Source organism: Malus sylvestris, chromosome 6 (genome assembly GCF_916048215.2).
Source record: "Malus sylvestris chromosome 6, drMalSylv7.2, whole genome shotgun sequence".
Lineage (NCBI taxonomy): Eukaryota > Viridiplantae > Streptophyta > Magnoliopsida > Rosales > Rosaceae > Malus > Malus sylvestris.
Window position 1 is genome coordinate 32,343,495 of NC_062265.1, and position 15,281 is coordinate 32,358,775.

Here is a 15,281-nt window from a genome sequence, read left to right on the forward strand (position 1 = left end):
TAATAATTATAAAACAATCTCAACTTTCTTCAAAACTCTCGACCAATTGTCTTTAAATATTTATTTTGTTGTTTGATAGTTGAAGTGGGAAAATTGGAAAAGTTGTAGCAATGCAAAGTGGCATACTCACTTTGTTGTTATAAAAAGAATATCTAATGGGATGTGATATCCACACACTCCATTTTACTTCTCACATATTTTTTTAATTTTCAGTCGTCGAATCGGATAAATTGAAGAAAATCAACAGACAAAAATTATCAAAAAGTGTGTGAGAAGTAAAATGGGGTGTGTGGATAGCACACCCCTATCTAATAAGGTTGGTTTTTAGGTTTTGATGTGTTTTGAGGGAACAATCGAGGTGGTTGCCACCATTCATGAAGCTATACCTACAATTCTACACAATCACACTTTGCCATAAGAAAATTGAGAATTCCATTACACCTTTTATCAAGTGAAAATGACCACACCCCCCCCCCCCCCTCTTCTTCCATGTGTCCTCTCAAAAGAATTCAAACACAACCTTGCATGAAGGAAATTAAGAAAAAGGATAAAGCTGTATATTTGTGGGTGGCTAGGGATAGAAAAGAAGGAGAATCATCTTCGGATCCTCTTTATAAGGATTTCAAAAATCTTTCAATCATATCCGTTTATCGTATATCGTGCAGTCAGAAATTATTTTAATATTTTTTGTTATTTAAAATTGAACATAAATAATACCTGACAAAAACTGATCATATAATATACGATGAAAGAACATGATTAAAAGATCTCTGGAATTCTCACAAAATATCCATTCGATCATATACATTGGAGAAAAAGACCCACCACCCCCCACATTTTTTGTGTCCACTCCACTCTTGTCAAAGAGAGGAGGGCCGATGCAATTTGGCATTGTGTTGTTCTATCTTTCAGGCAATTATGGTCCCTCTATTATTGATGGGAAAAGATCGGACTGACTGAAAGAGAAGACAACTCAGTCATAATCCTCCAAAAAATTTTTGATGGACTGGCCACGGCTAAGATCATATATATTCATGCCTGTTTTCTTGTATCATCTCTTGACTTTTTCATGGAAGTAATATTTCAAAATTTACAGATAGAAGCACACCCAGTTGGTAGATTAGTTTCAACCTTATACTATCCAAAACACACTAAAAAATACATGCATGGCCAAGTAGTGGACGAACTATTAGTACTGCCATTGCTAGATCTTTTGGATAACAAACTATATGAATACCGAAAGATATAAACGTAGCTAAGTTGACTAGTGTAAAAATATCAAATGAAACTATGATGAGGAAGTTTTTCATTGATGGGAACATTCAATGAATTAGAGAGAGTGAGAGAGAGAGTATAACTCTCGTACATAACAACACTAACAATTTTTCACAATCTCAGCAATCCATTCTATACTCTAGCATCCCCCTTGATGTCACGGTTGGAGCAGTGAATCTCGTACATAAAAATAATTGACAATTTGTCACAATCTCAATACCCTATCCTACTCTAGCACCCCCCTCGACATCATACTTGGAGCAGTCAAGCATGAGATTGCTGCCAAGAACGGAGCACATTGTTTTAAAGGTGTAGGCCTAGCGTTAAGTTTGAATCATTCTCTCTGTAATTTAGATTGAATTAAATTATTACTCAAATCAGAACTTGGAAGACTAAGAAAAGGATTAATCAGAAAAAGTACAATGTGAAGAGGGAGGATATAGCAATTGCTTGGCACATCCCAAACTCAATGTAGTGGGGTCAAAATTGGCCCAACATCCCTTTCTTTCAAATTAAATCCCATTGTTGCTCCTACCCAGTTTCTAAAGGCTGTAATACCCTAGAAATCGGAAGTTTTGTTTCAACTTTCATCCGAAAAGGAACCCAAAACTCTCTTGGGCCTTTTGGCTGAAGTAAGTAAAGCACAACTTTTAAAAGAGATCCAATCATCCAAAGCCATTAATCACACCATGAATAATTTATGTGGGGACATGCTGCGCCCGACATAATACAGTAAAGTTGGGGTAGGAAAATTTTCATTTCATTTGATTGAGATTGAGATTCATTCTAGATCTTTGTAACTAGAGCCTAAAGACCTTGAAATCTAAACCACTCAATTTCAATTCTACAGTCTCCATTAGATCATTTTACTAGCTCATCTCACAAATATCCAAAATCTTGAACGGTCAGGATTTCTTTATCTCTCTTGAACGACCCAAGTTTCAGAGTTTTTAGACTTCAAACATTGACGATCTCAATCACATTTGATGTGCCCCCTTCACTAGTGTACATTTTGGCTGCTGTCAAATGGAAAGTGAACTAGTGAAGTTGGATAGGAATTCAGGATATTTTTCTTATTTTGGCAGATAATAAAAAAATCTCTTTTTTTTGTTACATCATCAGAGTCAATAAAACCCTAGACTCTGTATACGACTAACTCGTTAGTCTACAAGTCCCTTAATACTTTGGCTAAGAGTTCAAACGTCGACCTTCTTTTTCGCCCCAAATCATTTGTGTCTGAATTTATTGTTTAGGTCATATTAGTCTTATGTGTGTCAAGTTATATATTTGAGTCAGATACAATACACATACTATATAGGATCAAGTCCGAGGCCAAAATCGCCTTCAAAATATCCATCCTATACTCTTTTGAAACTTTGTGAATGTTGAGAATGTATCTCATATTGGTAGGAGAAGAGACCTAGCATGCACTTATAAGTAAGTTATGTTACTCCTTATATTGTCAATTGGATTTATGATGGAACCTCAAACCTACCTCGAGTTGTCTCATAAAAACTTCGAGCTGCTCATGAGCTTTACAAGCCGAATATACCAGTGCTAAAGCCTGGCTTCTTTTCTAATTGAGCCAAACTAGGCTTGACTCGGTTCTTTCACTAGCCGAACTTTGACGAGCCAAACATTAGTGAAACTTGGTGCAAGCTCAAATTGTTTCAAGTCAATTTACAGCCCTAATTACTAGTATATAATAGGCTTATTTATAATAGTGCCTCCTAAACTTCATACTTACTCTCACTTTGCCCCTGAAACTCATTTTTTCTTACTTAATCCCCCAGAAGAATACTACCTCTGTCACTATGACCCATTTCCGTCCAAGTCTGCCATGAACCATCTTATTTGGCACAAATGGGACTCACTTGCATATTCCTTTCGTTGCTTTTTCTTCCTCCACCACAAAAGACTCCCTTAATACTTTTGCCTACTTGATTGGGGTGACATGTTTTATGAGTTAATTGAGTAGGGAACTTGCCAAATCAACCATTAGAGGACAATTTTGTCTATTTTACTTGTCTACACCATTAGAGATGCTATAAGTGGCAACTTCTTGTACCTCAGATAATAAGAGATTTTTTAGTGTACTCAAAACACATGACAGAACACCATTTCTACTCTGTGTTCCAGTCATAGTAAAAAATTTCTCCCAAACAGATGATGGTCACTTGTACGATGATGGTTTTATAGTTGGCTAATAAGGTCGTTTTGTCCTCTGTTTGAATATTACCCAAAGTTTTGGAGGCGTATATAGAGTACGGCGCTGGTAAAATGCCTTCATCTCAAATATGGACTTGGATTGTATGCCCTCCCCATCTCATGCCCTTTCCACCCCCTCTTATTTCTGTGATTATGGTTAAGTCACGTTAACATTTTATATTCCAATTACTTTTTATCTTATTATTTCTATAAAAAAAAATCAATAAAAAATGTTGACGTGGCTTAACCGTGACCACATAAAATAGGAAGAGATATGAAGGGCATGAGATAAGGAGGGCAAACAATCCAAGTCCCTCAAATATATCATTCACCTGCGAGTTGCACAAAAATTGAATAACAACGAATACCAGGTCGACACGTCACTTGGCATTGTGGCATCTAACTGCTTGAGAGTGAATAGTTCCATCAACAACTAAAGTTCCTTTATATGTTGACGTAAGTTAATCAATCGTTAATTAAGTACACTTGATTGGTTGCAACTTGCATGTGGTCAAACATCCTAATGAATAGGGTGTTAGATTTTCATCTATGCATTCAAACTTTGAAACTCTTCATCTCCTAACTTGTTGTAATAGTGTTGAATTTTCTCCCTTTCTTTATAATAATAAAATTTTCTATTAAAAAAATACATTTGGTCGAAAGTATAATCATCTTACGTGTAACATTGTGGTTCCTTATTTGTGTTGAAGACTAAAACCTAGCTGGCTATTTGTTGTGGTACATGAAGTATTATAGTAGGATAATGCTATTTACACATTTATTTTTATCTTTCACACATTCTTGTTAATTTTTAGTCATTGATATTCTTCAATTCATTCAATCTAACGGCAAAAAATTGAAATTAATGTGTAAAAAGTAAAAATAAATGTGCAGCTATCACCAACCGTAGAGCAACTCCACCCCTACCATTTGTACTTGCAATGGGCTAATTCAAACCCCTGCCCTAACAAAAACAGCTCCAGCCCACCAAAATCAGTGGGGCTATTCGGTGGGCCCAACTCCTCCAGACTCGGGAGAAATTTTTCCAAGAGCCGGGTGACGTCATCACAACATCATATAAAAAACAATTTTGCAAGTCAGGGTGCAGCACCAGGAGACGGTGGTCGAGGGAGGAGGCGGTCTTCTCGGAGATGATTCACTTGGCCTTGGGAGTGTTGCCACAGACGTGGAGGTAGAGCTTGACGGCGTTCCAGCCTTGCGTGGCAGGGGCGGCAGAAGAGGAAGAGGAAGGAGAGTCGTACTTAAGTTGAAGGGCTTTGAGCATAGCGCCGACGACGTCGACAGTTGAGTCTCGGGTTTTGAATTTGGGCGTCGAAGCAGCAGCTGAGAATTTTGGATTTGGGAAAGGAAATCGGCTGAGAATTTTGAAAAATGCGTTGGAAGAAGGACAAAGGAAACGACGGTTCTATAGACACAAAAAATAGAAAATAGAAAATTAAAAATAAAATGTTTTTGTTTTTATTTACTTTTCATTTTATTTAAAAATAATCCATGTTTCATATATGTTTCTCTTTTAAGCTATTCTACTCAAAGTTTGATTAACCTCGAGTATTTGGTTGTTTCTTTAAAACTAAAACATACTTTTACTTCAAAAGTTGCACATATGAAAGGATTTGAAAAAGGAGGGTTTCACTTCAGTGCTATGTAATATTAAATGTTATGAGTGTTGGATGGTCTGAATTCACATAACCACAATAAAAACAATAATCCAACTCAATTCAGGTCATTTAATACTCGTGCTATATAACATGGAAGAATTTTCAAAAAAAAAAAAAAAGAACTTAAAAAGTTGTTTTAGCTAGTCTACCGAAGATGCACTTATAGATAACTGAAGAAACTGGTGGCCTTGCCAAAGGTACATAGTTGCATAGTAAATAATAAAATGATGATGATGAACGGAAAATGGCTTAAAATTTGTTGAAAATGCTGGGTTTAAGATATATAAGAACTAAAAAAATTCAGACTCATCTAATTAACCCAACAATAGGAATCCCAAGGACATGCAAGAAGAACTTAATAGCTAGCTCCATCTGCAATCCATAATTGTTCTGAAATACATACAAAAAAGGCCAATGAGGGAGCATTAATTGAGTTGGTAAAGATCGTTCTCTTCGTTAGACAAGGCCTAGCTTCAAATTTTGTTACTGGCAATCCCTCTTGGTGGGCATATTGTAAAAACCAAAAATAAATTCTAAAATCCCCTCTGTAAGTCCTAAAAAATACTTGTAATATGTAATGGCCTGAGATGGGGTAGCATCCCCTCCCCTAAACTTTTAGCAAACAAACATACAAAAAAGGACTAAATTTTGAGGAACACGCATATAAATAAATATCACACCTGCTGGTCTTTAAGAAAAAATAAAAGCCTAACCACCTTAGTACTAAATTGTGAAAATTAAGCTTCTTGGTTGTACGGAATCTACTGTTAATGTAAATTCAATATTATTTACCGTTAGGGGGGTTGCAGAAAACAGTGCTTCATTAAAAAAGAAAATGAAACTCCCTAAAACAATATAAAAAAGGAAACCCTGTTACCAGTATTCTGCATATATCTGATATAATTTAAGTGCTTCCCAGTTAAAAGTCGACGCGCGTTCATCCAAAAGTATGCAACTGTTAAGGTTGCTGTTGGACGTCCGATAGGCAATACATGGTAACCTAAAGGCTCTAGACATTGCACAGTGTTTGCTATTTGTTAATAGCATGTTTACAAAATATGAGTATAAGAATTATTTTATTTCTTAATTTTTATTCGTGCTTACTCACATTTGAAATATGAAAAGTAAGAGTTTTTCTTAAATTTGTAATTAAATACGTTGAAGTCAAAAAATCGGATTAGCTACATTGAATCAGAAAATGTTGAGTTTCTTCTAAAAATTAATAATCAAATACTTCAAAATTAATAATCAAATCAAGTAAAGAGCTAGTCGATCTAATTCTCGTTCCCACATTTACCTATTTTTAAGTTTTCTTTCCCTTCATTCTTCAATTTTGTTAAGTAAACATACCCTAAAAATAAAGGAAATATAAGTCAGAACAAATGGGTGATGCAGTGGAAAAGCTGGACCATAGATAGAGTGAAATCAGGCAAATCACTTGTTTGTATGTATGGATGGATATTCGATACACACAACAACCCAAGAATATTTAATAAATGTTTGTGTAATGAACAGTTCTTTCTAGCTAATAGCTACCAGGAAAGATAAAAACCAAACACCAATACAAAGACCTTTTTCAGGGGTTTCCATTTTCTTCATATTGCACTCATCTTTTTATCCCTTTTGGTATATACCCTAAATAAACAGCCTCCTGAAAGACAGTTTGTCTACCTCGGATCTTAACCGAGTCTAGAGAGAGAGAGAGAGAGAGAGAGAGAGAGAGAGAGAGAGAGAGATGGGCAGAGGTAAAGTTGAGCTGAAGAGGATAGAGAATAAAAGTAACAGGCAAGTGACTTTTTCCAAGAGAAGAAATGGGCTGCTCAAGAAAGCTTTTGAGCTCTCAGTTCTCTGCGATGCTGAGGTTGCCCTCATTATTTTCTCTGGCCGTGGAAAGCTCTATGAATTCTCTAGCAGTTTAAGGTATATCTATCTATTTATCTATATATATATAATATATTCGCTCTCTCTCCCCTCTAGGTATATATGTATCATATTTACATTTTTTAATATCAAGGATGCATTAATTTTACTTTGGATTCACGTATTTGATGAATGTCAGTGGCCTTTCTGTTATGTACCAGTGGCTGCATCAATTTTTCCCTCATTTTCTTTCTTCTTCTTGATTCAATCATCTCAGATATGTTGATCCGTTCCAAGTTATCACTTTAAGCAAGAAGATGCTTTCTTAGTTATCACTTTTCTCATAATTAAAGATCTAAACTCTTTTATTTCTCATCTTTCTTAATTTTATTTCTTTTTAGAACACTTTTTTCTCTTGGATTATGCAGGCTATATATAGTAAAAGATAATTTACTAGGTTTTGAAACAATTGAATCAAATTTACTGGTTTGTTAGTGGTGTTTCCCAATCTTTCCTATATAGTTTAATTAAATTGATCTTTGATCTTTTATATTTCATTAGTTTTAAAGACTAATTTACCCAAATTTAAAGAAATGGAATTTGTAAATTTAATTATTTTTTTTAAGCTCTGAAATTGTTAACCTATCGTTGTGTTAGACACGCTTAAAATTTCCCAAGTAATTTTTAGGTTTTGCAAAATTTTGATTTCGCTTTTTGTATTTGCTACTTATAAAACATAGGATTCAGCTAATTTGAACAACTTTGCTGAATTGTGAACCATTTTGTCCTTTTTTTAGACAGATTTGGCTTATTGTTTTTAATACTATTTTTATGTGTGCGTCTGTGTGTGTTTTCTTTTTCTCTTCTAAAACCAACAAGATGACCACTTTGATTCATGGTGTTTTCCAGAAATAACTAACAAGATAATTACTGAGTCGATCATTTTTTTATGAGGAATGCCAGGGAGACTCACAGAAGTGTGATTCTACATAAACTTTTTGCTACCTCATATTTTTGGCATATGTTTTACAATATTTGTACGGAAATTAACATTAAACTGTGAGGTGGCAGGGAGTCTATGAAGAGTTCCTCTTTGAGAGATCCCCTTAGCATTTCTCTATTTTTATTGTCGCCAACTGCACTTTTATTTTTGGATGCATTTTGTTGAGAATGAGTCCCACATTGATAGGAGGAAGAACCTTGCATGTGCTTATAAGTAAGTTGAAGTACTACCCATATTGCTAATTGGTTTTATGATGAAATCTCAACTTTTTTCATGATATCAGAGTAGGTTGTCCCACGTGTTAGGCTCATGAGAGGGCATGAGCTTATAAGTAATTGAGCTATTCCTCATATTGCCAATTGGTTTTATGGTAGAACCTCAACTTTCTTCATATTTTTGCTCACAACTCTTGAGTGATGGTAGTACTCACCACCTTATTAATTACTATTTGAAAATTTTAAATTTTAATATTTGTATTTACCTACTATACAGATCTTAAAATTTTAAATTAATATTATGATAATAATTAGAATAGTGAGCATCAATACCACTTTAGTAAGCAAAAATATTCTGCTAATGGGAGAGGCCAGTAATACTACCGGTCACTGTTATGATTCGGTGCCAGGTTGATTTGATGTTTAATTTTTCTGCATGCGGTACTTTGTGCTGCAATTAAAATATTATTTTCAGTAAGAGAAAGACAAAGGTCTGCCTCTTTGTTTCAAAGCTGCGAAGGTTATGCAAAAACTTTGGAGAAAGATTTTAATAAATTTGGAGTATGATGATAATTCTTTTAAAGTGTGAATAACAGTTTTTATTACAATTTAGTGATACTTTGAGCAGTCTTGTTTTTAGCACTCTTATTATACTGATTGCTACTTGTTCTATAAAAGAATACGGTGACTTTGTATTTTTAACAGCATTAGTTATTAAAATTTAATAGTCGCAAATGTATGTTTATTAAAGTTGACTATAGTAGTGTGCTTCATTCTTTACATCTAAATTCAATTTTTTTTTTGTAGTTTAGACATATGTAATGTAATTCTCTCACTGTTTGTTAAAGAAAAAAAAAAGAACTTAGTAGTGTAAGACTTGGTCTTCAGATTTTCTACAATGTTAATGCAGTTACAATTATTATGTTGATAAATTTACTTCTTTTTTATTGAGGTATAACTTAATTAATATTACTGAATTTGATTGTCACAATTCAGCTAATTGCGATCACATTCTAAATTACATGATCACTGTATGATGCTTGTAGTTTCTCTCATCAGTACTCAAGTATTGCATATATTTCCTTCTATTCATAGTGATAGGTATTGGCTAATTGTTTACAACAACATATTGCAAACATTAAGTTTCTATATATATATATATATATATAGTTTTTGTTATTACATATGTTTTGAAATGGAAATGAAGGCAAGATTTTAGTAGAAAAATGCCAAGCTAACTTCTGGTTCCAAACTTTTTCAAGTAATAAGAGTTGCCACCCTTATTTTAGGGTTCCAAGCAAGCAACTAACTATATATATACACATACATGAAACTGAAAACTCTGAATTCTCCTTTTTTATGTAGTATACAAATGCAAGTCGCTTTAAGCCTATATATCTAGCTGACAGATAACATAGCACTGGATGGTAGCTCATTCATGTTATTTGAATTGTTAAATGCTGTTGAACTTTGTTTATTATTGGTTAATTCAATTTAACAAATGTATGTTTTTTGAAATTAAGAAGATTTATTCTAGGAATCTCCCGATCTCGTTTAGGATTCTTCTAATTGTTATGAGAAGAAAGTACGCTACAATGGTATGTCAAAGACCAAGCCTCAAGAATTTTGGTTCTCTCTAACCACAATAAGCTAGAAGAGAGTAATTTATGTATTGTTTAGCTCACCTAATCCTTCTTCACCTTTCCCGTTTGGACTTTGCATTAATAATATATTGTTCCTCTAAGATAATAATGTGTGTTTGTTTACATATCTAAAAGCTTAATATTTAATCTTTTTTGTTTTCTTCCTCTGAATCTACATTGTTTTAATTGTGGGTCATCCAATGATCTATTAATTATTCTAGAAGTTTCCAATCCTTTTTTTTTGTGATTAAAAATGTAGTGATCTTACTGTATTTTTCAATTGTTCATCTTTAGCATGATGAAAACGCTTGAAAAGTACCAAAGATGCAGTTATAGTTCCCTGGACGCCAACCGACCTACCAAGGAGACTCAGGTAGCTAATTAAGCTGGAGTACTATTATGAGAACCAAAACACTCAAACTTTACCGATACATTCAATCAGTATTTGTTTGCGTGTATACTATTAGAGTTTGTTGATGATCGAGAATCCTAGATAGAAATTGTGACCTAATGACAAAATTGTTTTTAATTTGTCCCCAAGCAGAACAGCTATCAGGAGTATTTGCAGCTGGAGACAAGAGTTGACGTCCTCCAACAATCTCAAAGGTAGTACTTTTGCATCCATAATCTTCATTAATAATCTTTCCCAGCTTCCAACTCATCGGTTTGAGAGTGAACGCTCTGCGTCCTACATCGTTCTACTCCAATGAGCTAATATTACCTAATCTTCCGTTTTATATGAAAAAAATAAGTAGATTGATGATCGTCCTGAATTAACTAATATTGCAGAAACCTTCTTGGGGAAGATTTGGCCACCCTGAATACAAAGGAGCTTGAGGAGCTTGAGCATCAACTGGAGACCTCCTTGAACAAAATAAGGTCAACAAAGGTAATTATTTAATTAACTCAAAGAATTTTGGTTTCATCTACTGAGCGTTTTGAAAACTGGTGGCTTAACCCTAACAAACCTGGGCCTTCACTCCTTGAGCTATATGCTTTTATGTGGATAGACTGAGGGCCTGAGGCATATAAACTGTATAGCTATCTTCCTATGATATTAGAATACTAGCTAGAATTGTTCATTCCAACTTACAGTTCATGGTGATGCATCTTCAAGAGATAAATGATTTTCTGATAATTTTTGTCGCCACTTGTTATTGATCAGACTCAATTTATGCTTGATCAGCTTTCTGATCTTCAAAACACGGTAAGTCATGAATTAATCTCGTTTTAGCATCATTGATCGATACACTTTCACAATATACTCATGCATGTTTTCGCTATACATAATGTCTGGCCTTGCCTTTTATTCTTGAGCAGGAACAAATGCTAGTTGAAGCTAACAAAGCCTTGAGGAGGAAGGTAATAAACAAATTAATGATTATGCTTTACAAAATTAAATTTGTTTATATCTGATTATTACTTGAAGGAATTATTCATCAAATTTGTTTAGGGTTGAAACCTTTCAGCTTTTTTCTTCCAAGTATATTATTTAAATGTATATATAATTGAACGTACAGCTGGAAGAAACAAGTGTGCAAGCTCCACAATTTATGGCAAGGGAAGCTGCTGGCCATGGCCACAACAATGGTCAGCAAACTTGGCTTCCTTCCAACTCAGAAGCCTTCTTCCATCCTTTGGGAGGAAACAACTCCACTTACCAAATTGGGTAACTAATTCCACCCTTTTAAAAAATAAACTCCATTAATTATTTTTGTATTAATCAACTTCACTTTCTTTTGAGACTTATTTACGACAAAGTCATTGCAACTCGCGTTGTCTCACTCAACTTTTTGAAATTCAAATTGTGTTATTTAAAAAGTTAAGAGACACAATTTTAACTTTTTATTTTTCTCTTTTTCTTACTACTTTGCATAAAGTCAGTGGGTATGCAGATACACTCATGCACCCATTTGGGTTCACATAATGGAATGAATGTTGGAAATCCGGGCCGGCATGTTAATGGATACATTCCTGGGGGATATGCTTTGACTTTGTTTCGTTTCTGCCTAATAATAATATCCATCGAGATATATATGTGGAGAATGAAATTTGCAAGGGATCATGTTGATCAAGCATTTTTTTGTTTTGTTTGTTGTGATCTGTTATTTCTCTGCAACTTGAAACAATAAGAATATATACATGTTTTGTAATTTGAATTGACGTCACTGAAAAACTTCTATGAAATATATGAAACTTATTTGCATAAAGTCTTACAATCCTTTTGATTACAGTTTGTATCTTAAATTCGTCAATTGCTAGAATTAAAAATTTTTACTTTTACATTTTACTGACACAAAACAAACCCTTGAGTACCCAAATTTTCTTATGAAACTTTGCGTAACATCGTAATCACATTTATAAACCAAGTAGTAATTAGTCTAGTTGTACATTTTTTAAAACAATGAAAAAGTTCTGAAGTTTAAATCTTTCTTTCTTGATTTATGCATGTTATTCTTGTGCAACAGCCATACTAATCTTCTCTGTATCGTTTCAATTTTGTCGGATGTTCCCGAAAGGACAAACAATCTTTGTTTCACGATGATCAAAACAATGACATATTAGGAAAAAATAATGACATAGAAAACTAAATAATGAGAAACCTTGATGATGGGCTCCCAGCCTTACTTCTGAGCCCAAAGCCTTTGAGAAAGCTTTACCCAATGGTCAAACTAAAGTGTTGTGAAAGTATTTTAAATTGACAAGAAAAGACAAGGAGATGATTTTCCTACAAAAAAATGTGAAATGACTTGACTTTGTATGCAATGGAGTACACGGCTCTAGCTACTGATATAATCTACATTTGCATAAGCTCTAATCAATAACTTAACATATCAAGAAGATCCACGAGTCAACCTCATATTTTCTTTCCAATTTCAAAGTCCCAACTTGTAATGGTGCAAGGGAACCACAGTAATTTTTTTTTTCTTTTCATTTGGTGGGAACCATAACTATTTGGTTACATGCTTAATTAGGAGAAGACAACTTATTTGTCAATCGTCTTACTTAATTATAAGACATTGTCTTATTCGGAAATTCCGATAACCTTCTACCTTCGATATCGACATAAATTAACTTCGATCCCTTCATTTACAGAAGTGCATGTCTCTTTAGTCAAACTAATGTTAACCAAAAAGTTGATCAAACGGCCGGGCATTTGTCTTCCTATCAAAAAATGGACATTTATCAATCCATCATCTTTGAATGATCTGACCCTGTCTCTCACCTTTCTTATTCTAGTACCTTTTTTCCTTTATTAATTTATCTCCCCCATAACTTAACAAAGAATTTTCTTGTTCTCAAGTGAAATTATTTTATAGTACTATTTTTCTCCTTTGTACACTCATATTTATTTATGTCGTTTGAATATTCTTTGTTTTTTCAATCTAAAAGTCGTAAATAAATGAGTGTGCATGATAACAATAAATATGTGTAGAAAATCATTTTCCTTGTCTAAATGATTTTGCTATTGGCATTGTCCGTTACAGTACTGTAGGTGGCTTCAATTCAATTCTCTTACACTAGGGTTGGCTCCTTACAGTTCTCCACACATGTGATTCACCAATCACATTAATTTACAAATATCGTTTAAAAAAGAATACGTAATTTGAAAAACTATTGTTTGTTACTTTGAATATAACCAATTCACGTATATTATCAATCCAATTATGCCTGATCATCGTGTTTCACCGCCTTCAAATAGTTTTTCTTGTGGTGTTTTTTTTTCTAGGGGTTTTTACTAGTTTTTGATATATTGTGGTTGGAAGGCAGCAACGTGCAGCTGCTACCAGGTTTTAGGTTTTGGAGTTGAAGTGCTGTTTATTTCCTTTCCTTTTCAGTCAGAGTCTTCTCCTTACCTGATTCGGCCTATCAAGGAGGTTCAAGCATGGAAAAGAAAACACAAGATACCTAAGTCTTGCGGTGCAAATTGGGTTGGGCACAGCCCACGTGAAAAAGATACCCTAGCTATTTTAATTAATCGACTGTTGGCGCAGAGAGAGAGAGAGAGAGAGAGAGAGAGAGAGAGAGAGAGAGAGGCCAGAGACAAAAACAAAGCTAGAAACACACATAAAAACACACGCACAACATCTTCCTACTGATCATATTTTCACATTTTTCTTCGGGTTATTGTTTAAGTACGTGGGTACTATATATATCGAGGATGTGCGTATTTATATACAAATGTTGTTGATTTTTTCCATGGCAGAAAATGGTTTACCAAAATAGTAACATTGCGGTGCATGTGTGTCTCTCTGTTTGTATTTTACAGTGAAAAAAAAGGATTGCACCAGAACAATCACCACTGTAATCTCCGATTCCTCTTTCGAAGAGGTTAGTTATAACTTTAGGAGTATGATTCTCTTCCTTCCTAATCTTGCTCCCCTTCCATCCCCTCCTATTTTAACAGTTGTGATTACGCCAAGTCTACATCTTGCTTTGAATTTTTTATATAGAGAATAAGACAAAAAGAAGAGTGTGAGAGGAGGGGATGGAAGATGATGTTAATAGGAGGAAAGAGAATCTAATTCTATAACTTTAATCCCCAAAAAAGTAAAATTGATAAATAAATACATTGATGATTGTAATATAGAAAAAATCATTGAAACCCCTTTTTTCCCTCCTTGCAAGCCCCTCATGAAGAAGTTAATCTAACATTAAAATGACAGTTAATCCAACATAAAGATGACGGTTGTTTGTACCATACTTGACCAATCCCGAAACTACTGAGCACCGGTCAACGTTATACCGTCAAGGACCTAGAAGAGTTTCCCTCCAACCAGGAGGCCAATCACAGCACGACACGTGTCGATATCAGAAGCCAATCATAGTGCGACACGTGTCAACATCAGAAGCCAATCACAACATGACACGTGTCAATGTCAGAATGAAATTAGAAACTCTCTTCTATAAATAGAGATCATTCTCTCACAATATTTCTTAATGTCATTTGTACTAAATCATTCACTTGTACTCACTAAAGGAGAGCTTGAACCTATGTAATAGTGTAAACCCTTCACAATTAATGAGAACTCTTCTACTCCGTGGACGTAGCCAATCTGGGTGAACCACGTACATCTTGTGTTTGCTTCCTTGTCTCTATCCGTTTACATACTTATCCACACTAGTGACCAGAGCGATCTAGCGAAGGTCACAAACTTAACACTTTCTGTTGTACCAAAGTCCTCGCTGATTTTGTGCATCAACATTTGGCGCCGTCTGTGGGAACGACACTTATTCCCACTCTCTTCAGCTTTGTCAAGCTGGTTTCCACCATTCGTACACTCTCTTTCGACCAGGCATCCCTCTCCAACATGGGGAGCGAAGGAAGCCACAACACACAGAATGACACCCCTTTTGCACCTAGTGCGAAGCAACGAAAGAAGGAAGGAAATAGGTT

General features: G+C 34.6%; 1 protein-coding gene and 1 non-coding gene across 5 annotated transcripts in view; one reads left to right on the forward strand and one right to left on the reverse strand.

Moving 5' to 3' along the window:
* The first annotated feature begins 6,721 nt into the window (after positions 1 to 6,721).
* Positions 6,722 to 15,281, forward strand: part of LOC126625778 (agamous-like MADS-box protein MADS2) — a 47,162-nt gene continuing 38,602 nt past the window's right edge. Inside the window, exons 1-8 of one of the 4 annotated variants that reach the window (XM_050294849.1) lie at positions 6,722 to 7,082; positions 10,178 to 10,256; positions 10,428 to 10,489; positions 10,673 to 10,772; positions 11,049 to 11,090; positions 11,204 to 11,245; positions 11,404 to 11,555; positions 11,790 to 12,093. In XM_050294849.1, the coding sequence (XP_050150806.1) occupies positions 6,898 to 7,082; positions 10,178 to 10,256; positions 10,428 to 10,489; positions 10,673 to 10,772; positions 11,049 to 11,090; positions 11,204 to 11,245; positions 11,404 to 11,555; positions 11,790 to 12,015 (888 nt within the window). In that variant the 5' untranslated portion in view covers positions 6,722 to 6,897 and the 3' untranslated portion in view covers positions 12,016 to 12,093. Of the gene's footprint in view, positions 7,083 to 10,177; positions 10,257 to 10,427; positions 10,490 to 10,672; positions 10,773 to 11,048; positions 11,091 to 11,203; positions 11,246 to 11,403; positions 11,556 to 11,763; positions 12,094 to 15,281 lie in introns of those variants that run through there. The other 3 variants (XM_050294845.1, XM_050294848.1, XM_050294844.1) reach the window with 3 other exon arrangements.
* Positions 12,303 to 12,405, reverse strand: LOC126627550 (U6 spliceosomal RNA). The gene has a single exon (XR_007625046.1). It is a non-coding gene; the product is annotated as a U6 spliceosomal RNA (small nuclear RNA).